The sequence below is a fragment of the Saccostrea cucullata genome, unplaced genomic scaffold (assembly GCF_032062105.1).
Source record: "Saccostrea cucullata isolate Sc308-1 unplaced genomic scaffold, CSIRO_AGI_Scuc_v1 ctg2778, whole genome shotgun sequence".
NCBI lineage: Eukaryota > Metazoa > Mollusca > Bivalvia > Ostreida > Ostreidae > Saccostrea > Saccostrea cuccullata.
The window spans coordinates 173957-195752 of NW_026926354.1; the positions used below are offsets into that span (position 1 = coordinate 173957).

The 21796-nt window shown below is 33.9% G+C and overlaps 2 protein-coding genes across 2 annotated transcripts; one reads left to right on the forward strand and one right to left on the reverse strand.

The window, feature by feature from the left end:
• The first annotated feature begins 660 nt into the window (after positions 1 to 660).
• Positions 661 to 14209, forward strand: LOC134271441 (poly [ADP-ribose] polymerase 2-like). The gene is made up of 18 exons (XM_062753639.1): positions 661 to 807; positions 2555 to 2739; positions 2992 to 3109; positions 3340 to 3543; positions 4047 to 4274; positions 4452 to 4567; positions 5235 to 5407; positions 5637 to 5733; positions 6081 to 6167; positions 6351 to 6435; positions 6591 to 6729; positions 7058 to 7121; positions 8812 to 8943; positions 10036 to 10160; positions 10650 to 10749; positions 12556 to 12654; positions 12909 to 13033; positions 13695 to 14209. The coding sequence occupies exons 1-18, from the start codon at positions 795 to 797 to the stop codon at positions 13846 to 13848; spliced, it is 2244 nt and encodes a 747-aa protein (XP_062609623.1). The 5' UTR covers positions 661 to 794; the 3' UTR covers positions 13849 to 14209.
• A 2-nt stretch (positions 14210 to 14211) lies between these two features.
• On the reverse strand, positions 14212 to 20229 carry LOC134271442 (D-aspartate oxidase-like). Its single transcript, XM_062753640.1, has 9 exons — positions 19902 to 20229; positions 19696 to 19810; positions 17458 to 17537; positions 17190 to 17255; positions 16987 to 17041; positions 16188 to 16289; positions 15944 to 16008; positions 15483 to 15702; positions 14212 to 15333 (listed from the first exon to the last, which is right to left on the reverse strand). The coding sequence occupies exons 1-9, from the start codon at positions 20093 to 20095 to the stop codon at positions 15205 to 15207; spliced, it is 1026 nt and encodes a 341-aa protein (XP_062609624.1). The 5' UTR covers positions 20096 to 20229; the 3' UTR covers positions 14212 to 15204.
• Between the last annotated feature and the right edge of the window lie 1567 nt (positions 20230 to 21796).

Here is a 21796-nt window from a genome sequence, read left to right on the forward strand (position 1 = left end):
TGATGTTTTGGAGGTCCGTGTTTGCTCTGCTCCTATTTTGTATTGTTTAACAAGCGCGGATCTATAGATTTTTCAAAGGGGGTTGAAGGGGATAAGAGTTATTATAACGTACGTTTTACACATACATGTAATTAAATAACTCAATAGGATATAGGGTGGAGTATGGTTTTTTAAAAGTGGGATGTTGATCAACCTGGGAAAAAATATTTGTATGGATTACCTGAAAGTTTTTGAAAAAAGAAAGGAAAATAAATCTCCGAACCCGAATCCTATTTTTTATAAAGGGGTGGGTTTAATTTTGTTTTCGCAACCGAATTTCTTTACATATTACAACATTAGCATTTCTCTGATCATTTTCTAAAGTAAAAACACAACAAAAATTTGAGACTTTCTTCTTTCTCTTTCTTTTCTGCAAATCCAGTCTTCACTCTGTACCCCCCCCCCCCCCCTCCCTCTGGATCCGCCAAGTAGCTGGCTGTTTTATGATACTGTTCTCCACAAGTTTCATTAAAAGTAACTCAGATCGTTTCCAAAATCTTATTTTAATTTTAACCCAAGAGCTTCAGTGGGTTACCGTAAAATACTATTTTCGACCCTTTACTTTTGCTTTAGGTCTATGCTTTTTGCGAGGCGCTGTTTGCGTTTTGCGAAATAAAAATCCTAAATATGTATGTTTGTAAATAAAGCGCCGAGTTTCCAAAACACGTGAAGTAAGGTAGAAAAGTTCGACTGTCGAGTCAGAGGATAAAACTGTGTCTATTATAAAACCAATAAGAGATTAACGAGTTTTTCAAATGGGCAGAAAGGGTATGTATGAAGATTCAATTACCATAAAGATGGAAATTTTAACTCACAAAACGTTCGAAATATCTCTGTCTGATGGGAACTGGCAACTTTCATATTGACCCTTGTACCCCTACAGAGAAGATTACCATGCAATAACTATGAGATTTTCTCAAGATTTCTTAACAAATATAGTAGTACCATTGTATTTAAGTAAAAATTTGGACTAAAAGTGAAAACTTTCTTTTGGAAGATTGGCGCCAGTTAGCATTGGTTAGCATTATTTTGTCGGTGGATCGTCAGTCTGTTTCATGTCATGCATGTAGAGCACTGCATGGTAGATTTTTAATGTTAAAAACGTGTCTTTTTAACATGAATCGGTTTAAATTGCACTTTAAATAACTCAATATTTTGTAAATCAATCTGAATAATGAAATCAAATCCATACTTCGCTGCAACCTGCTACAGATTTACTGTTTTTCTTTTTTGTTCAATGTATAAGTACATGTATACTATACCTATGTCCATCCTAGGGCACTCAAAATGCAAAGACGTTGTGGTTAACTTTAAAGGCAAAGTTACAAATCTGAAAGGTATGAAGACCACTGTGGAAATTCTATGCCTCCGACCCAAATAATATAAAAAGACAGTTTTTCATAGAAACTGTCTAAATGTATGTGGCGGTCAGCCGGGTTCGATCGCTGGTGGCCAGATAGCTCAGTTGGTAGAGCACCTGACCGGAGTTTCAGGGGGCCCGGGTTCAAATCCCGGTCTGGTCCGCTGTATTTTCTCCTCTCCCGTTACATTTGGTGCCGTGCCATGCCCTGGAATTGACAGGTGAAAGACCTGCCAGGGATGAGCCTGGGTTGGGGTCTTTGGAGGGCCAAAGACCTTTAAGGAGGGAGGAATGTGGCGGTCAGCCGGGTTCGATCGCCGGTGGCCAGATAGCTCAGTTGGTAGAGCACCTGACCGGAGTTTCAGGGGGCCCGGGTTCGAATCCCGGTCTGGTCCGCTGCATTTTCTCCTCTCCCGTTACATGTATATGGGCTGAGGTAAAAATCTCTGTTAGTCTTCTCCGCTAGAACAATGAAAACATGATAAGATATACTAATATGGATCCATTCTCAAATAATCTTGATTATTTCCTATGTAGCTTGTAACACAAGCTTTGATTGGTTACAAAGTTAGGTTGAGACACAGTTGATTAGACTCTCATGTTTTCAAAGAATTTTTATGGGTACATAGGAAATCAAGTTGTTATCCAGATCCAATCAAGGGTATACGGGGATTTACCATGGGTTGTATTCCATACACCCTTCAGCCTCTGGCCTCAGGGTGTATGGAATAAAACCCGGGGTAAATCCCCGAACACCCTTGATTGAACCTGGATAACTAATATTCTACATGGTAAAGCCAACAATGTCATTATTGTCAAGACTTCATATGTACAGTAAATAATAAGTCTTCAATATTCCCCCTTTTTTGCCAATTCATATTCACAACAGAAAGTGTATCAAAAAGGGTCAATTAAGCCATGGCTTTAATTTTGAATAATCATGGACAGAGTCTCTGCAAAGTCATCTTGATTCTCAAAGACTAAAAATTTTAGATACAATATTTCCAAAATTGTACATGTAAGGTCTAAACATGCAGACACATGACAACATTTCACAAATCAAATAAAATATATGCCCCTTAGTTATGAAAGATACATGTTTTGTTATACACTGTATCAATATAAAAGATAAAAAAAAATCCTTATGTTAATTAGGTAGAAAACCAGAAGCCAATGGAGGAGGGGATGCCCCGGTTTCAAAAAAAGCTCGCCTGGAAGGTGCAGAAATATCTGGATACTCGGTTCAATGGGAGTGGGAGGGGGATAAGGGAAAATGGACAAAATACTCTGACAGCATGAATAATGACATCACTGAGGCATTCAACAACAAGAAGAAAATGGTAATATGTCTTGTTTTAAACATGTTAAAATGTGTTAAAAAATCAATGAACTAGTAAATTTATTTATTTTTAATCATAATTCATTCTATTATTGCATTACACATATGTTTCTGTTTATAATACTAAAATATCAAATACTGTGTGAAATGTGCAAATTGATACCATATTAAAAAGTTTCAGATGAAGCTTATTATGCTATAGAGGACTGCAAATTTTGGCTATAAGTTATTTTCATTTTCTTTTTCTGATTAGGTAGAGTTTGATGTTGGTAAAAATGTGGTGATCCAAGTAAAGATGGACCAGATGGTACAGAAAAACAAGAAGACAGGATGGGAACGGAGAATAAGATGCTGTCTTAAAGAAGATAAAGGTTCATGTATACAAATTCTCTCCAGCTCGATATTTTTTTCTCATTTTACTAAATATTGTAAAAACCTTGAACTCAGCCAACAAAGTTGGAGCAAGATTACATCTTTGTGTGTTACAAGCAGTTTCATGCAGATACATGTACGAAGTAGCTACAATCTACAAAGTTCTAAAGCGATTATATTGCACCTTTGTAAGATTTTCTACATGGAGTGACTCAAACTTAAATTACAGACTTTTACATCTGGCAGTGGCAGGATGAGAAGGGGGGCTGGAATCCTTACGCTGTGGAGACCTGTGTAGATTTAGAGAGGGCTGAGGGGAAGGGTCACATAGACTTTGAGGCTTTTAAAAGGTCCTACTCCATAGATGTAGCCAAAATGGAGCAAATTAACACTTCAACTGATGTCAAGCGAAAAGTAGACAGAGTCAAATCAAGTAAGTTATGTGTTACAAGTGGCATATATTGGTTATTGTTATGTATTTGCATTAAAAATGTGGAATAATAGTCCTACTTGTAATTTCCTGATTTAAACTACTGTAAACCAACTTTTATTCGCGATGACTTTATTTCGCGATTTAGCAGGGGTAAACTAGTTCGCGACGATTAATTTTCACGACCAAGCCTTTTTTGGATTTGTTCTTAATAGAAACAGAGACTTTAAGGATCGGTTCGCGGCGAGAAATATTCGCGATGAGGAGGCTCTCGCAAAACTCGTGAAAATTTCTTGCACATGAATAAAAGTTGGTTTACAGTATGTATAATATTTTTACAACTACAAGATATTGAAGACTTGCAGAGGTAGCAGACTTTGCATAAAACTCAAGATACATGGTACATGCACATGCAGCTGATAGCATGATGTCTATTGTTTCTGAACTGTAAAATTATCAGGATTATTCACCTGTTTGATATTCCTTTGATTTATTCTGTATTGAAGGTGCTATTGCTGCTGACCCTTCAGCCTCGGGAACAGTTATATCAGAAGTCAAAACTGAAAAACAGGAAGAAGCAAAGGGTTCTGGGAAAAAAGGTGTCAAAGTAAAAGAGGAGCCAATGGAAGAGGAGGAGGAAGAAGCTGGGAATTCAAAGGGGAAAAAAGCTGCAGGAAAAAGTGGGCCAAAGAAGGGAAAGTCTGGGAGAAGGGAACTGGGAGAAGAAGAAAGAAGTAAAAATTTCACAGTCTTAGAGTTACTTAAATTGCAGTAGAGGGAAACAAGAAAAAACTCACTTCAATGGTTTCAGATTTGATAACTAACATTCTTAAACTTATTTTTTTTTATCTCTTTTCTCTGTTTTTTCCTTCAGACTTCTTGCTTTCTATCATGTCTGTGCTTTATTACAGTTCGTACTGTGGTAATATCTGGTAAAGCACCTGTTGATGCAGAATGTACGTCTATGGTGGGGAAGGCTCATGTATACTCCGAGGGAAATGATATATGGGACTGTATGCTGAATCAGGTCAGTCAGGAATAGCGAAGCTCTTTTGAAATGTCATTCAGTTCATAAAAGCTGGGTGAACTATGAATAGAATTTGATGAAGTTAACTCATATTTGTTGAACACCACTGGTCCTGTGACTTCTGTCAGCAAATTTAATGGACAAAAAATAGTACTACAACAAGTTTAAAGAGTTCACATTGAGTAATTTTTCAAACACATATTTTTTTTGACAATTTGTGTAAAAATTACATACATAAAATTATTATTAAGGACAGATGATACAAACAAAAAATGGATGCCGGGATAAGTATATATTTTTGACCTATTTTAATTGCAAATAATGCAAATAATAAATTTCCAGAATATAAAGAAATTGTAAACCTATGTTGTTTGTTCAAAATTCTGCCTCTCTGAAACAAACTTATTAATCTATACAAATATTTTTCACTTCAAATCCCATTTTAGTGAAAATTTGAATATGAAAATAAAAACTGTGTGGTGAAACCTATTCATTTTACTCATTAAAATATGACTCAGGTTGTCATTTTAAATTTTTGACAAAAGTTTGTTTCTATCATCTGTCCTTAAAATATCCTCTTGCATATATTTATAAATTGGATCATTATTAATAAATTATGTACCATTTATTTTACCAAATTGGGCGTTATCCACCTTTACCATTGTAGACCAATGTGGGTAACAACAACAACAAGTATTACCTGATACAGCTGCTGAAGGAGAACAGTAAGAACGCCTATCACGTCTGGCAGAGATGGGGGCGTGTCGGGTACCACGGACAGAACAATCTGGTTCCCTGCGGAGGCGACCTGGAGAAGGCCAAGGATGTATTCGTGAAAAAGTGGGTTAACATTCAATGTTTGATACCGAAGTAAATGTAAATTTATTTCTTGTTTTCAGTATTTGATTGTTTTTCTCATTGTTACAGTGATAACTTTACTTTATATTGTACAACATGCAGTTTTGATCCTGGGGAACCTACTTCATATTGCTAATTTATTACTATTTAACAAAAAAATCAATAACCGTATAAAGTTGATTGTTTTAATATGGATTCTTTTTTCCATCAGGTTTAAAGACAAAACCAAAAATGATTGGTATCAAAGGAAACATTTTGAAAAAGTACCAGGAAAATATGACCTGCTGGACATTGATTATGGTGCAAAGGTAATGTACAATGTATCAAGTTAGCTACTTGTTTAAACATGCCTCTGCATTCTGTAAAATTGGGACCTATTGTCTTTTTTTTTACTTTTTTGAACTCTGTCGTAGTAAACTTCTATGATCTCCAGGCGATTTTACTTATAGACAGTTTATAACGAGCTGATTTCAGTGTTACTTTCTTAGTATAGACTCATTTTTTTCAATTATTTCTTTGTATATATCTTTTTACATGTACTGCATTGTTTTGAAAAATTAAATATATGCATAAAATGATAATTATCACTGTCTGGTTTAAACCTATAATGATTTTATGTTCTTATACATTTTTGGGGTGAATTATTTATCATTAGGGTGAAGATGAAACAGATGCTGTAAAAATCAAAAAGGAGAAATCTGATGTTAAAGTTCCAGACTCCAAGTTAGAGAAAAGACTTCAGGTACAATTCATCCAATGATTTCATTTTCAAGTAAAGAAAATAAAGAAATCTTAAAACATTATAAACTTTAAATTAGAACCTTTTTTCTTTACAAGTTCAACAAAGCCTTAAAAATATTTAAGTTTATATGTTCTGGGCAGTAAAACTTTGACATTATGGATTCATGAAAGTCATATATTTCAGGACCTGATGAATTTGATATGTGACATAAAGATAATGGAGGATACTGTACGAGAAATGAAATATGACTGTATTAAGGCACCACTAGGTACATGGCATGTCTTAATCTTATCTAAATTAATGGAATATGTTCTGGTAATACATGTATCTCAACAATTTTTGAATTGGATTCAAGATTTTAAAAATTTGTAAACAAAATTAAATTTATAGCAGTTGCTTTTAAAGCATTTATTTAATCTGTAGGTAAGCTAACAAGTGATCAAATAAAGGCGGGCTACTCAGCCCTGAAGATTATTGACGCATGTATAGAGAAGGGAGACTTTGGGAGAAAACTCACTGATGCTTGTAATGACTTCTACACTAGAATTCCTCATGACTTTGGGTAAATACTTGTGCTCTGTTCTGTTAACATAAATGAACAAAACAATGACAAATATTGCTTTAGTGTGCAATAAATATAATATATACATTCTCTAGTATAATTCTTTCAACATTTTTTTTTGAAACGTACATTTTTCTATAAAAAGTTAAATAAAATAGTTAAAAGTAGTTAAAAGTTAACAGGGAAAAATCCCAGCTTATAGTTTTGCTTAGGTTACTTAAAAAATATTTGTTTTAGATGTAAATTTTTTTAGCCTACCTTATTATGCGTATTTGATGTCCCTGTTAGATGTGAATATTGAGCTAGAATTATTGTGTAAACTTTGCAGCATGAGAGCACCCCCAGTCATCAGAGACAAGGAAACGGTGAAGGCAAAGCTACAACTGTTGGAGGTGAGACGAAAATTAGCTTTAGACTTTCCACAGCATCTAGTGTTTAAATAGAGAAAATGTGTTTTATTACCAGTATTTATGGTTGTGATAGATCTATAATCACTGCAATTTCGTACATTAAGGGGGGACCCATGTCGTTCTACGTCAAAGCAGCGTTACGTGATGTCACAATAGCGACGTTTGTTTTTTCCCGCTGACTTTTGCAACTGTGATTATAGGCATAACATTGTTATTAATCAATAACGTACACAGTTTACAAAAAGAATTTTTTTCATCATTTATAACAGTTTTATTTGATTTATGGAGTTTGTTAATATTAGAATTATCTTCCTTTGGTTGATAATTCATAGCAATATCAGTTGTGAAGAAATACTTCCATGATATGCTGATATAAAAATGCAAAAAATATAAGATAAAATTCAGCAAAGACAGAGGCTTAAATAAGGGAAATATGTTTAATTTTATGATTACCATTAATTGTATTTTCTGGATAAAACTAAGAAAAAATTAAGAAATGTACTTGTACCTATATTTTATCATGTTTATTGATTTATAGTGTATGTAGATTTTATTGTATAAAATCATTTCTAGGTTCTATTAGGTGTTGGTTGTTGACGGGGAGGGGGGGGGGGGGCAGAATGATTAGAATGAAGAAAAGATTTTATCTGTTTAAATTATTTCTTATCAAAACAAAATACTCGTTTTTGGCAAAATAGATTTATATTCAGATGTTTGTCAGTACTAACTTACCTTTTCTAGTGCAGAAAGGTCAATATTTATGACAGAAGAGTACAAAAATAAAAGAAAACGTCATATTTCTCGTTTATTATATCATAAAGGTATACTTTTTTCTTTGTTAAAATAAAGAGAGGGGTCATTTCTTTCAAAAAATATTAATTACAACATTTTCACACAAAGACTTTTTAAGATATTACCTGTTATGCATGTCGGAATTGCAAAAAATACAACAAGAAAAACGGGGTGATACTTACATTGTGCTCCTTTATAATTTTTCATGCAAGATGAATTACAATGAATTTGCCTTCAATTTAAAGATACGAGTCATATAAATTAAATACATGTTGATTTCGAATGTGATTTAACATTTTTGGTTCTCTTTAGCGCATATTTGGAGTAGAACAATAATGTCTGAAGATAATCTATTTTTAGCATTTCACACTGTTTTTGCACGTGCTCCTGTGTAAAAATAAGCACATAAAGGTATTGTTTTTAATACCTAAAAATTAAAAGCAAGTGGTCAGGAAAGAAATGTCAAAGTTTTGAAAATTTCACACAAAGACTTTTCGGACATAGGTCCCCCCTTAAATCTCAAAGTACCGTTTATCCATTTTTTTTCGCGATGATCTATTTTTCGCTTTTTCTGCGATCATTTTTAATTTGCAAAATATAAAACACGCAGAAATTATGTCAGCTATAATGTGACATAAAAACATTACCATTTTAAATTAAAAAAATCTTCAATCGTAAAAATTAAAATAAAATAACAAAATAAAAACTGTACTAATCTACCTCTTTTTCGCAAAATTTCCAACACATGAAAAAAATGGATATACGGTATGTATGTAAGTGTTTGCTGATTTGCCATTTTGGATTTAGTACATTGTATCACAGCTAGAGTAAGTTTGTGCTTATTTTGCTTTAATGAATTATTTTCTTTTCATTTTTACAGTCTTTGGAAGACATTGAGATTGCCATGAAAACTCTGAAGAGTGGAGATTACTCCGAGAATCCAGTAGACAGACATTACCATGCCCTGAAGTGTGAACTGCAAGCCATGGACAAATCAGCTGACGAATTCAAAGTATAACAAATATTATTTAAAATTTGCCTCTATTATAGAATGTTGAACACATAAAGATTACAAGAGCTTTATGCTAGTGCAATGATTTGGGCCATGGATATCGGCCTGGATAGCTCAGTTGGTAGAGCACCTGACTAGAGATGCAGGGGCCCCGAGTTCGATTCCTGGTCCAGCCATACATTTTCTCCTTTCCTGCTACAGATTTGGTGCCGTTGACCACCCTTTGAATTGCAGGTTAAAGTCCTTCCAGGGGATAATAAGAACTTGGGTTGTGTCTTCGAAGGCGAAGACAATTTAAGGAGGAAGTTATGTAATGGTTTTGGCTTTGGATATCGGCTTGGATAGCTCAATTGGTAGAGCACCTGACTAGAGATGCAGGGGTCCCAGGTTCGATTCCTGGTCCAGCCATACATTTTCGCCTTTCCTGTTACACTAACAATTTCCATATTACATTCTGTATACAGGGTTGTTTAATTTCCACCCCATGTTATTTTAGCCCTTTCACTCTTGCAAACAATTTTGTTCCAATTTAAATGCGCTCAGTCACAGTTCCATTTCAAAAATTATACCTTGTTCTTTGAATTTGCCCTGTTTTAAATTTGTCCATCTACAAGTAGGGTAAAAAGAGCAACATCAAACAGGGTTAGAATTTCTAGTATACATTAACATTCTTCTGAATATTAAAAATACATACTGTACATGTACATAAATTGGCATATTCAAATTTTAGCGTAATCACCGAGTATGGAGTTGTGAATGATGTAATCATGAATTAGTGCTACAGATGTCCGTGCTGTGTATTGTATTTATGAATACTTAGCGGTATTCATGAATTATCGCATCTGTGTCTGCGCCAAAGCTGCTAAAATATGAAGCCCGCTTTTTTAAGTACACATACAGTGTATTACCTACACATGTTAATACCTCAAATAATCAAAGATGGTATTTTTTGACAATGGAATATATTGCTTCACATTAAACTAAGGAAGTATCCTTGGACAATAAGAGTGTGGAATACTAGGCTAATGTTTGAAATCCAGACACAGCTAAATCTAGTTCCTGAGGATTTAGAAGAAGTGTTTCTCTTTTCAGATGATAAATGAATATCTTCAGAATACTCATGCAGCTACACACAACCAGTATAAAATGCAAATTGAAGATGTGTTTGAAGTTGAGAAAGAAAATGAAGCAAAACAGTTTGTTGACCACAGCAACAAGTAAGAAAATGACCACTTGTAATCAGTGGCCCCATGACCATAAACTGAGAAGAGACTTAATTAAGTCAAAATTTCAAATCAAAATAACTTTTGAAAAACATCTGAAAATGAAACTCAGTTTTCCTCATTTGTTTGGATTTAAATATTATACTTAACTGCAAATTTTTAAGAACATGATATTAAATAAAACTAAAGTTATTAAGAATCAAAATTTTGACTTATGAGTCTATTTTCAGTTTATGGTCAAAACAAAATAACTTTTCCATAATTTTGATAATGATAAGAATTTTTCACTATATCTTTGAATAAAAATAATATACAGAACTGCAAATTTTTAAGCAAATTTGTTTTTAAAATGATACTCATATTAAATATCAAAAATCTAAATTTTGACTTATGTCTGTTCTCAGTTTATGGTCTTGAGGCCTGATGTCAGGGATTGAAGGGTGAATAAACTGCATTTCTTTCTATTTTTATATAATTTTGTAGAATGCTGTTATGGCATGGTTCTCGTTTAACTAACTGGGTTGGCATCCTCTCTAAAGGTCTGAGAATTGCCCCTCCCGAGGCCCCTGTTACAGGTTACATGGTAAAAATTTTACTACAGTGTATTTTTTACATTTTGATGACGATTTTTCATTTCTTTTTTCAAATGTCAATATGTTAACTTTAATAATGATTTTTCATCTCCTTTTTCAAATGTCAGTATGTTAACTTTAATTGCTTAGCATTTCTTTTTCAAACTTTATCCTTGTAAAGTATGTGCTTTCAGCAGACTGGGAAGACAAGTTGCCAATATGATACATTTATATTATACAGTAAAACTCGGTTATAACGAAGTCCTGGGGACCAGTGAATTTAATTCGCTATATCCATAATTCGTTATATCCGTATAACGAATTCGTATAACCATTATAGCGAATTTGCAATATGCATGTTTTCCTTCAGGTATTACTACCAAATATGTTAAGGAAGCAAGTATTACAGAACATATCTTCGATAACTAAGGTTTTATTATACCCCCCGCAAACGAAGTTTGGGGGGGTATATAGGAATCACCTTGTCCGTCTGTCCGTCTGTCTGTCCGTCTGTCGGTCCGTCCGTCTGTCTGTGCAATCGTGTCCGGTCCATATCTTTCTTATAGAGGGACATTAGAATCTACTACTCCACACTAAGATTGCTCATGACCTAAGGGTGTGTCATGACCTTGACCCAAGGTCATTTGGGGAAGTTCAAGGTCACTGGAAGAAAAATTTCATAATTCGTGTCCGGTCCATATCTTTCTTATTGATAAACTTGGTAGGTTCTCATTTCACACAAAGATTGCCCATGACCCAAGGGTGTGTCATGACCTTGACCCAAGGTCATTTGAGAAAGTTCAAGGTCACTGGAAGAAAATTTTCAAAAATCATGTTTGATACATATCTTTTATGGATAAACTTGGTAGGTTCTCATTTCACACAAAGATTGCCCATGACCCAAGGATGTGTCATGACCTTGACCCAAGGTCATTTTGGAAAGTTCAAGGTCACTGGAAGAAAATTTTCATAATTCCTGTCCGATCCATATCTTTCTTATGGATAAACTTGGTAGGTTTTTATTTCACACAAAGATTGCCCATGACCCAAGGGTGTGTCATGACCTTGACCCAAGGTCATTTGGGGAAGTTCAAGGTCACTGGAAGAAAAATATCATAATTTGTGTCCGGTCCATATCTTTCTTATGGATAAACTTGGTAGATTCTCATTTCACACAAAGATTGCCCATGACCTAAGGGTGTGTCATGACCTTGACCCAAGGTCATTTGGGGAAGTTCAAGGTCACTGGAAGAAAAATTTCATAATTCAAGTCAGGTCCATATCTTTCTTATGGATAAACTTGGTAGGTTCTCATTTCACTGAAAGATTGCCCATGACCCAAGGGTGTGTCATGACCTTGACCCAAGGTTATTTGGGGAAGTTCAAGGTCACTGGAATAAAAATTTCATAATTCGTGTTTGATACATATCTTTATTATGGAAAAACTTACTTCTGAAAAACCCAGCGGGGGGTATTTTGTCCCGTTTGGACAGTTCTAGTTATGAATTTTATATACAAATGCTAAAAGGAAATAAAGTCAGTTCAATTTATCAAATTTTTTATAATCTTGGAAAGTTCGTTATAAAAGATGCAAATTTCATTATATTTAACCTCAACGGGACTCAAAATCAGTTCGCTATATCCGTAAATTCGTTATATCAGAGTTCGTTATAACCGTAAAATTTTACAAAGATTTGTTAAGAATTTTGCCGGGGACCCAGAAAAACTTCGCTATATCCGTGAATATCCTTGTTCGTACTAAACGAGTTTTACTGTATATGAAGTGAATAGACACTAACTAGTGTCTTCTATTGTAGTTTGGAAAAGGTGTGTACTTTGCTGATATGTCAAGTAAAAGTGCCAACTACTGTTTTACAACAAGATCTAAAAACATTGGTTTATTACTCCTGTGTGAGGTATGATAATTATTTCCTCTACATACTTTTCATTATAATACACCCAATAAAAAAATCAAGTAAAATGTATTTTCAAATATTTAATGGTGTTTTACCCAAAGCAAGTACAGTGTTTCTGTTCTAAAAGTTATTTCCATATATTAGTATAAATCTTAAATAATATTTTTCATTTATTAGCTCCTTTCTATATGATAATTCTATTAATATATTTTCTTACTAATCTCTTAATGGCACGTCCCTTTTCCTTTGATCAGGTGTCCCTGGGAACCACAAATGATTTACTGGCAGCAGACTACAAAGCAGATAAATTACCCCCAGGAAAACACAGCGTTAAAGGCTTAGGAGCCGTGGCCCCAGACCCCACTAAACATAAAACTCTGTAAGTATGACAAAGGTTGTTATCTCAAAGCAATACAGAGCTTAACATCAGTATAAATAATGGAAGTATGGCACACATGTACACGTAGCTTGTACTCGAACAACAATATGGAGATTTACATGTGATTTTAGATACAGATTAAAATACAATTCTCTGAATATGAGATAGCTTGTAATTTGACAACAGTATTTAGTCTGAATTAATCTTAGACTGAAAAGTAAGTATAGATATATACCACAAGGACTGTGTGTGTGTGCTCTTTATCATTAGTAAGGAGAAACAGAGAGGTGGCTGCAACCCAAATAATACATTCAAAGTCCATCTATTCTGTACATGTACCATATTGAAAAAAAAGAGGATGCATGTACAAATTATCAGAAAGAGAATGTTGACAGTTGTGAGCAATGTGACCCATGGGCCTCTGTTTGTTTTCCTTTGATTGTAAAGTTTGATACATGGGTATTCTAAGTCTATCCTCAGAAAAGGCCTTTCTGTGTTACCCGATTTTTCATGTCTGTTAGAGTAAATTTGCTTTGGGGAGTGTGATTTAACATCCTTTTATTCTCAATACCATGACATCTTTCTTAATTTGCTAAATATTTAGTGTAAACTATTTTCTTAAACCTTTTTGAAAATCTGAGAATGTTTACTTTCATTTCAGGCCTGATGGGACGATTGTTCCTCTAGGAAAGAGTAAGAACACGAATGTGAAAAATCCTAATGGTTACACACTGAATTACAATGAATTCATAGTGTATGACACCAAACAGATCAAAATGAAGTATCTTGTGAAGGTGAAATTCAACTACAAGTGATCGCAATTCAACATCAACATGGAAGACTGTATAGTATTACTGTAATGCAGTTGAAGTCTGTGGCTTTCCATAGAGACAATATCTACATAGGTTGTGAATTCGTGCAAGAAGAATTTACATGTCATAAAAGGATTGACATGTCAAAAAAGGCATTAACTTACAAGATCTTTGTTTATGACTATGGTTAAAATGTTGTTGTTAGTTCTACTTTCAGTATTGTTTTGTGTTTAAGGCCTGGTTTCACTGTAGAGAGTAGAACTTCTGTATTATTGATTTCGCTGATGTCTACAGAGTATTGTTATCTTCTTTCACAGTAGTTACAAAATGTTTTCGATATCAATAAAACAAATGCAAAACTAACTGTTCAGAAATTGATAAGTTTTATTGACTACAATAATTATCAGATATTACCAATGTGTGAGACAGTGCTGCATATATATGTTTCTAATCAGCAAAACCAATTTAGGGGATCTAAATATTGGCCTTCTTGTTTTTCTGCCATTTATTTTCTGACAGTACCATCTGCTTTTTTTTTTTTGCTATTGTTACAGGGTTATTTTTGCTTTTGATTGAATGCATATATAAAATAAATCTCCTGTTAGGGTCTGTTATTTAATTAACATGTGAATCAAATACTTCCTATAAATCACACTTTGTACAGTCACACAATAAGTTTTAATAACATAATATGTAAAACATTGCTTTTAAGCTGATAATATACTAGTATGCATAGATACTATAAACCTCTTGTAAATGAAATATAAAAACAATAGCATGTCAGTCTGAGGGAATAGGCAAGTTCCTGCTTCGTAAAATTTATCCAAAATCTGGAAGTCCAGATGATAATTATAAATTAGTACAGAATTCATAGAATTCCTTTATCATAAAATACACATTTATATTTTCAAGGCTTTAAAATACACTTGAGTCAGTGATCATAAATAATTTATTATAAAACTCAAAATATTTGTTTCACAGGAACCCAATAGATTAGAAAATTGTTCACTTGTCAAAAGTTTCTAGATTTCTTTCAAATGCCAGTCAAATTTGCCTTCGCTCTTTTTATTCGGTATGAATTATTCAGTATTTGGATATTTATTTAACAGTTTTTCAGATTTGATAAACAGTTATTCAACTTCAGGTTTATACGCAGTCATAAAGTAAAAAACATCAATTTTGGGAAAACTTGCCTATAGTTAAAAAAAAATTGCATAGTTTTATAAGTTTTATGAGGGAAAAAAAGCAATCTTGATTCTTAAGTAAAACATCAGTGATACATTCAGCATAATTCTGATATAATCATCAACAACTGGATAATTAAATACCCGGTATCTGGACTTGGTTTGATTCCTTGTTTCATAACTTGGAGAGTTTCTGATGAGCATTTTGTTGATTAAGCTGTTGTTTAACAAGACATGCTGCATGTACTCCACACCCCCAGCTTAGACAGACTCCATCTGATCCATGTCCGTAATTATGCACCACCTGCAGTAAAAAAAAATTTACATTGAATCATCAGGTACGTAAAGTTTTACAATTATTAACGAAATATCCAAAAGAAGTTTAAGAAAAATATAGGTGCCTAACAGTATTTCAGACGGAAGTTGATGTAGACGTAAATACTTGTCACCTACAGGAACAGGCCTGCCTCTGACAGGAATGGTCTCCACTTCCAGTCGTACCCCTCCCGATCTCCAAGGTCTTAGTCCTACCCAGGTACGCTCGATCTCCGCGTGTTTGAGTGAAGGAACTAGATTACAACATCGCCTCATGATGTCGTCATAGTACCTTTGGTCTTTCTCTAATCTCTCCTCGCCTCGTTGCCGAGTTCCACCAAGAACTACATTGTCCTGACTATGAAAGGTAAGGTTTGTGCATTTCAAACCTATTTAATTTATTAATTTGGTACGAATTCAAGTATGATTTGGTGGAAAACCAAAAGCAATGGAAAATTAGTGCGTCCCAGAGACTGCATGTTTTGTGATTTGCAATTTAATAAGACACTTTTAATCATTAATTGGCAATTACAGGCAGTTTTGCAGCATTCCTACGCATTATTCAATTTATTTATTGATTTTCAAATAAATCTAGTCACCCTGGGTAAATGTATGTATCACCATCGTCGGCAATGTAGAAACTTTTAATCCATGGCGCCTTCACCTGCAAAAATATGCTAATATAGTTACTGCATTAGCTTATTCATTTTATTTTGGTATACGTTTGTAATTCAACAGTAGTCGTGTTCTAAAGCAAGATAAGGTGGCGAAATTTTGATTGTACACGTGTAAAAGTTTCAAAAAATGTCTCTGTTAAAGATTCGAAAGAACCCCAAAACTTACGCGAATTGTGTGACCTCGGACTGGCACTATTTCCTTGTCCTGGAACAGATTCCTACTTCTGAGTCCCGTGCAGTTAACTATGACGTCGTAAAACTGTTCAATCTAATCAATTTATAATTATAAAATCACTCAGTAAAAAGTAGGTCACATCCATATATCCAAAGCATAAACGAACATAAGCATTCCATGATACAACATCTAAGTTGGTCAATGTTAGGCTTGAAATAAATGTATGAAGTATGCATCAATACCTGTGCAACCTGTTTGCACGTTTATGAATTTAGATACTCAACAAGAGGCCCACGGGCCTGATAGGTCACCTGAGTATCATGTTACAACTTTTCAACAGGGGCGATAGGTACCAACCTAACTTACACTATAGGAAATGTTAATTGAAAGCCTGGTTGGCCCCCCCACATGTAGAAATGTCCCGAAAATATAGTATAAAAATTGGTACTAAAAGTAGTTGACAACGAAATAATTAAATTTGCAACTTTTTCAGGTAAGTGGCCCCCCCACTTTAAACCAGCCACTGTTCAACAATTAAATTTGATTCATGTTTTAAACCAGAGGCCATGAAATGTATGTAGAAAAAGCCAATGGCAACAGAGCAGATTTTCAAAACCCTAAATACACATCTGCAGGACTTCGTTAGTCTTTTGCTAAAATATTTCCCATACTAAAAAGTAGACAAAACGCAACAATAATGACTTTTAAAAAAATCAGTTATATTGAGATCATGCAAGGGTTAAGCCATGTGAAATTTAGGATCTTCTACCATCGTCTTTATTTTGTTTACCTCATTAATGTTCCTAAGTCTCTGGCAAACTATTTTGCCACCTTTCTCTCTAAATCTACAAATTTAAAAAACGGCTTAAAAATGACACATTTAAGTATCATTTTTAAAAAAAAAATGGACTTTACATTTATTATAAATATAATTTAAAAAATGTAGTCATTAATGTTTGCAGCTGATGACTACTGCTGATGCCCAATACGTACTTGTTCATGAGCCACGGCAGGTAACGTCGGCATTCTACCATCAAAGTTTCCGACGCCCAACCATATCTAAAGGTAAAGTAAATAAAGAAAAATGGTATTCAAAACAATCAGTCGAAGGCCAAAAATATATAAATTAAATGTAAATATTTACAGTCTTTTTGAAATTCGATATCAGTAACCAGCTAACGTATTGACAAGAGCTTATTATGAATCAAATCGTCTAGAATAAGGCTTGTTGAAATTTAAATTATCTATGCATGTATCTTACGTATGATTGCCTGGAAGTTGTTTTAGCTCTCTAACGGACAATTTACGATATGCGTAATCAAATTTGCTGTGGAATGGAGTCTGAAAATTTCAACAAAATTAATATTATCAGATTATGGTGTATTTTGTTATATGCTACTCTGATTGTAGTGTACGTATTTCAGCACAAACAAAAATTTATATACACAGAAGGTCAAAAAATGACACCAGTCCCATTATTGTCGAAAATATGCTCCGCCTCCCCTTTAAAAATTGAGTTAATTTATGTATATACATGTATAATATACAATAGGTAACACATGTAATCATTGGAATATGCAAATTAACCCCGGCTGAGATATCTGGACTTGGGTCTTCACAGAAATAACTAGCCCAGTCGAATCTCATTTGAGATTTAAAACATGCAAACATAAATGTACACTATTGCAAACACAAGCATTGACACTTTAAACAAAACTTTTTAGAATGTAAATACTTGGCAAATGAAAAGGTATACAGTGTTTGTAACGTGTTTATTCACTAGATTTTCTATAAATCTACTATTGTGTGCTTCATTGACAATCCTTTCTTTAATTAATTGGAAATCTTTTTTTTTAATCTTGTGATTGGCCATCAGCAAAATTACTTCTTTACAAATCACTCTGATTCTACACACAAGTACTCTGGATTTTTGGACATACTCTGAATGATATATTGTAAGGATGCTGGTCAGTGGAATATTTTGGAGACCAAATCATCTAACAAAGTGTCGAAATTCCGATGGGCACTACATGTGCCCCTTTACAAGCTGACCTGTTGTATATTCCCGTGAAGCATAATTTCAGAAACTTCTATATGACAAGGAAAAAAAACACTGTTTTGATATGGCCTTCAGCTTGACAAATTGAATTTCATGGCCCCAGGGTCAGGGGTTCTGGTGTTAGGGCGGGGCTATATAGATTATACAGTGAAAATGCATTATTTCTTTGATTATCTCCTTTCTTGTTTCTGGGTATTTTATAAACAAAGCAAGTACATAGTTATGATGACCAAGAGTGCATCTTCCAAAATTGTAAATTGCATGGCCCCAGGGTCAGGGGTTCTTTTGTAAGGTGGGGCTCTATTGATTATGTAGTGAAAATGCATAAATTCTTTAAAAATTTTCTTTGCCTGGGTATCAAACCAATGAACTAGTTGTATGAACCTAGTTATGATGAGGAAGGATGCCTCTTTGAGATTTGTGAATTTCAGGGCCCCTGGGTCAGGTCTTCTTGTGTTAGAGCGGGACGCTAATGTTTATACATGTATAGTGAAAATGCAGGGATTCTTTGAAAATCTTTTCCTTTGCTCCTGGGTATTTTGCCAATGATCTAAGTACATATTTATGATGAAGATAGCTGCCTATTCTAAAATGGTTAATATACAGGCCCCCTTGGTCAGGAGTACTTGGAAGGGTGGGGTTACATAGTCTGAAAATAAATTAATGCTTTGAAATCTGCACTTTGTTATTAATCAACAATTTATCATGAAATAGAATTTATGTCAACAATTTATGATGAAATAAAATTTATGATAAATTTCCAAAATTTTGAAATATGTGGCCCCGGGGTCAGTGGTTCCTAAGGGATGGGGTGCTCAACTGGTTATAAAGTGGAAATGCATTTTCTCTTTGGTACTCTGATCTACCTCTGGGTATTAAGTAACCAAAGTAAGCATGCTATGTGTTTGGTTATGATAAGCAATGGTGCCTCTTTCAAAAATTGTGAATTTTATGGCATCTGGTTTAAAACACGAATCAAATTCAATTGTTTGAAACTTGTTACATGATACTCAGGTGACCTATAAGGCCAGTTGGCCTCTTGTTTATGATTAATACCCAGGCAAATATTTTTTTATGTATAGAATGCTTCACCGGGAAGATTTTTTATCTGCCTTTTTTTTTTAGCGTGAAATTGCACATCGTTCTTTATCGTAGAATTTGTGTAAAAGAATGTGATCATGAACATTTTTTCCAAGATACATGTATTTTGTTTTTGCGTAACTTTGTTCATATGTCCCAAATATTGATGCAAACGGCATTGGACGTACTTTCAATTAGTAAATTATTTTACTCAAAATTTTCTTTAAGGAAGAAAACAACCAAGTCGGCCGACGACATATTTACTTTGATTTTCCGGTTAATACGGAAACATGCATTGTTTCTTACGAGATAAGTAACGTCGTCTGCAGTGACTGACTTGCATACACTATGTTTGCTTACCGGTTTCGCTGATCTCCACAGCTGGTAACCATGGAATCTGTGAATTCCGGCGATATTGGCATCTTCAGATATACATATTCTGTGGTACCATTCAAAAGAATCCCTGGCCCAGCGGCTACATCGAATTAATGAACAAGAAGAGTGTATTTATAAGAATTAGAAAGTAACTTATGATTTATTATATTGTTCTTTTGAAACAAACCTACATTAAATTGTTGATGTCCGAATTTGTCCGCTCCTTCGTAATCCCAAAATGCCCCGCTGCCCCGTCGCTGGTAGTTTCTGCTTCAAATTCATCAGCTAGTATAGTAATGTCCACGCCTGGGATCAAGAGTTGCACGTTCACAGCAGCTGACAAGCCTATCACTCCAGCTCCCAAAACACAAACCCTTGACTCCATGTCACCGAAGGATTAGGTTGTCATTTAAAATGACCTCGAACTGCAGTACTTACTTTTCCCTGGTTAATACATACAATCGATAATACAGAAGGGGTCGGACGCATCAATCGTCAATTGATTAGGAACCATATGCGGTAATTTGAGCATGGTTCGATTTTAAGGGAGTTCTATTTATTATGATATAATATTGCTGTATCATACAAATATTTACTTGTATGTGATTATTTTTAGCCCAACTTGAACCGAAGCTCAGGCTTAAGTGAGCTTTTATGATGCTCTGTGATATCAAATTTTAATACACTGTAGATTTGAAAAGAAACTAAATAAATATTCAATCAAGAACAATACAGCCAAGGCATGAATAATATATAATAGGGGGTCAGTGTGCATCTTACTGAGCTACGGTACAATTAAGTTGACCTTTTTGCACTTAAATTTTAACTCTTTGGTTAATTATTTTAACCTTTATCATATTTTATCAGATGGAACCATAGCAATAAATATAATCTTATTTTACGTAAAACAGTTTGAATAATATTTATCATTGAACAAATCTTGTAAACTAATGCGCGAAAATTATTGTGTGACCTTTTTGCACTGAAAAAGTAACATATTTTGGGTATTAAAAATCTAAATAGGCATTAAAATATTTTCTTGTATCAAACTTTTTACGACTTATGTGCTGATCAGTCACAAGTATCGAGTAGTTTAAAATAATGAAAGAAAAAGTTGGGGTCAGTGATATCACGTTGATTTTGAAATATTGGTCAAAATATGTGATTTTCAGGCAAAAAACAGTCAAAATTTTATCTTGACTTCTTTAGCATATCTTCATTTCTCTGCAAAGTTTGTTGAGGGAAGTTGTAAAATTTGTTCTGAGAATATGAATTAAGACATGTTAAATATTCCTTGCATATCATAACAGAAAATATTCTCCGAGTAAAAGTATGTGAGGCTAAATTTCCAAGATATTAATTTAATATATGTGCAGAATTGCAGAATTTTCTGCAAAATATCCTTCCACCACAAGAAATAGTCCCCAATAAGTCTTGCTTCTTTGTGATTTTTGAGCAGTTTTTTCATTGAACGTTGAACAATTAACATAATTGAATTAGAATAAATAGTTTTGAAGTAAGAGGTTCTGCGTGAACTTTTATAAAAAGCTGACGAGTGACATACCTGAAGTGTTTATTACCCATTTTAAAGTTTTTGTCGCATTGTCTTTACAAATAACATTTCAAATTAACACTTTTGAGGACAGTAAAATCAACATGTTCAAATAAATTTCTCTTTGTATTTTGTAACAGTTATAAAAACTGTGTTATTTCCTTACAAAGAATGGAGGCGTATAAGGCAAGGGCAATCCCCCGCTCTGAGAAAAGACATTTCTCAATTCTAAAAGTTATATTTTTCAAAATCATATTGTTTATATCATCTTTTACACATTTAATTCTGTATTTCGTTGTTTTAATATTTTATTAATAATTTATTTTTCACTCATGTTTTTAAGATATGTGAAAACAAAAAATAAAAAGCTTCACGAATGATTCGAACCCTCTCCATCGCGCAAGGTTTGGTCCAAGACCGACTGCTTGAACCACTACGCTACGAAGTATATGCATTACCAATGTCTGTCAGTGTGATTTAAATGAACGGGTGTGTTGACGCGTAATTTTTTTCAGAAATATTCGATTTTCATAT

Bases quoted from the DNA above. Each gene is read 5' to 3' on its own strand.
- LOC134271441 (XM_062753639.1), top strand. The intron at 5,408-5,636 runs GTGGGTTAACAT...TTTTTCCATCAG, and splicing joins AAGGATGTATTCGTGAAAAA to GTTTAAAGACAAAACCAAAA. The intron at 10,750-12,555 runs GTAAAAATTTTA...CTTCTATTGTAG, and splicing joins CCCCTGTTACAGGTTACATG to TTTGGAAAAGGTGTGTACTT.
- LOC134271442 (XM_062753640.1), bottom strand. From the start codon at position 20,095: ATGGAGTCAAGGGTTTGTGTTTTGGGAGCTGGAGTGATAGGCTTGTCA. The intron at 17,042-17,189 runs GTACGTATTGGG...TTAAATTTGTAG, and splicing joins CTGCCGTGGCTCATGAACAA to ATTTAGAGAGAAAGGTGGCA. The intron at 16,009-16,187 runs GTAAGTTTTGGG...ATATTTTTGCAG, and splicing joins TCCGAGGTCACACAATTCGC to GTGAAGGCGCCATGGATTAA.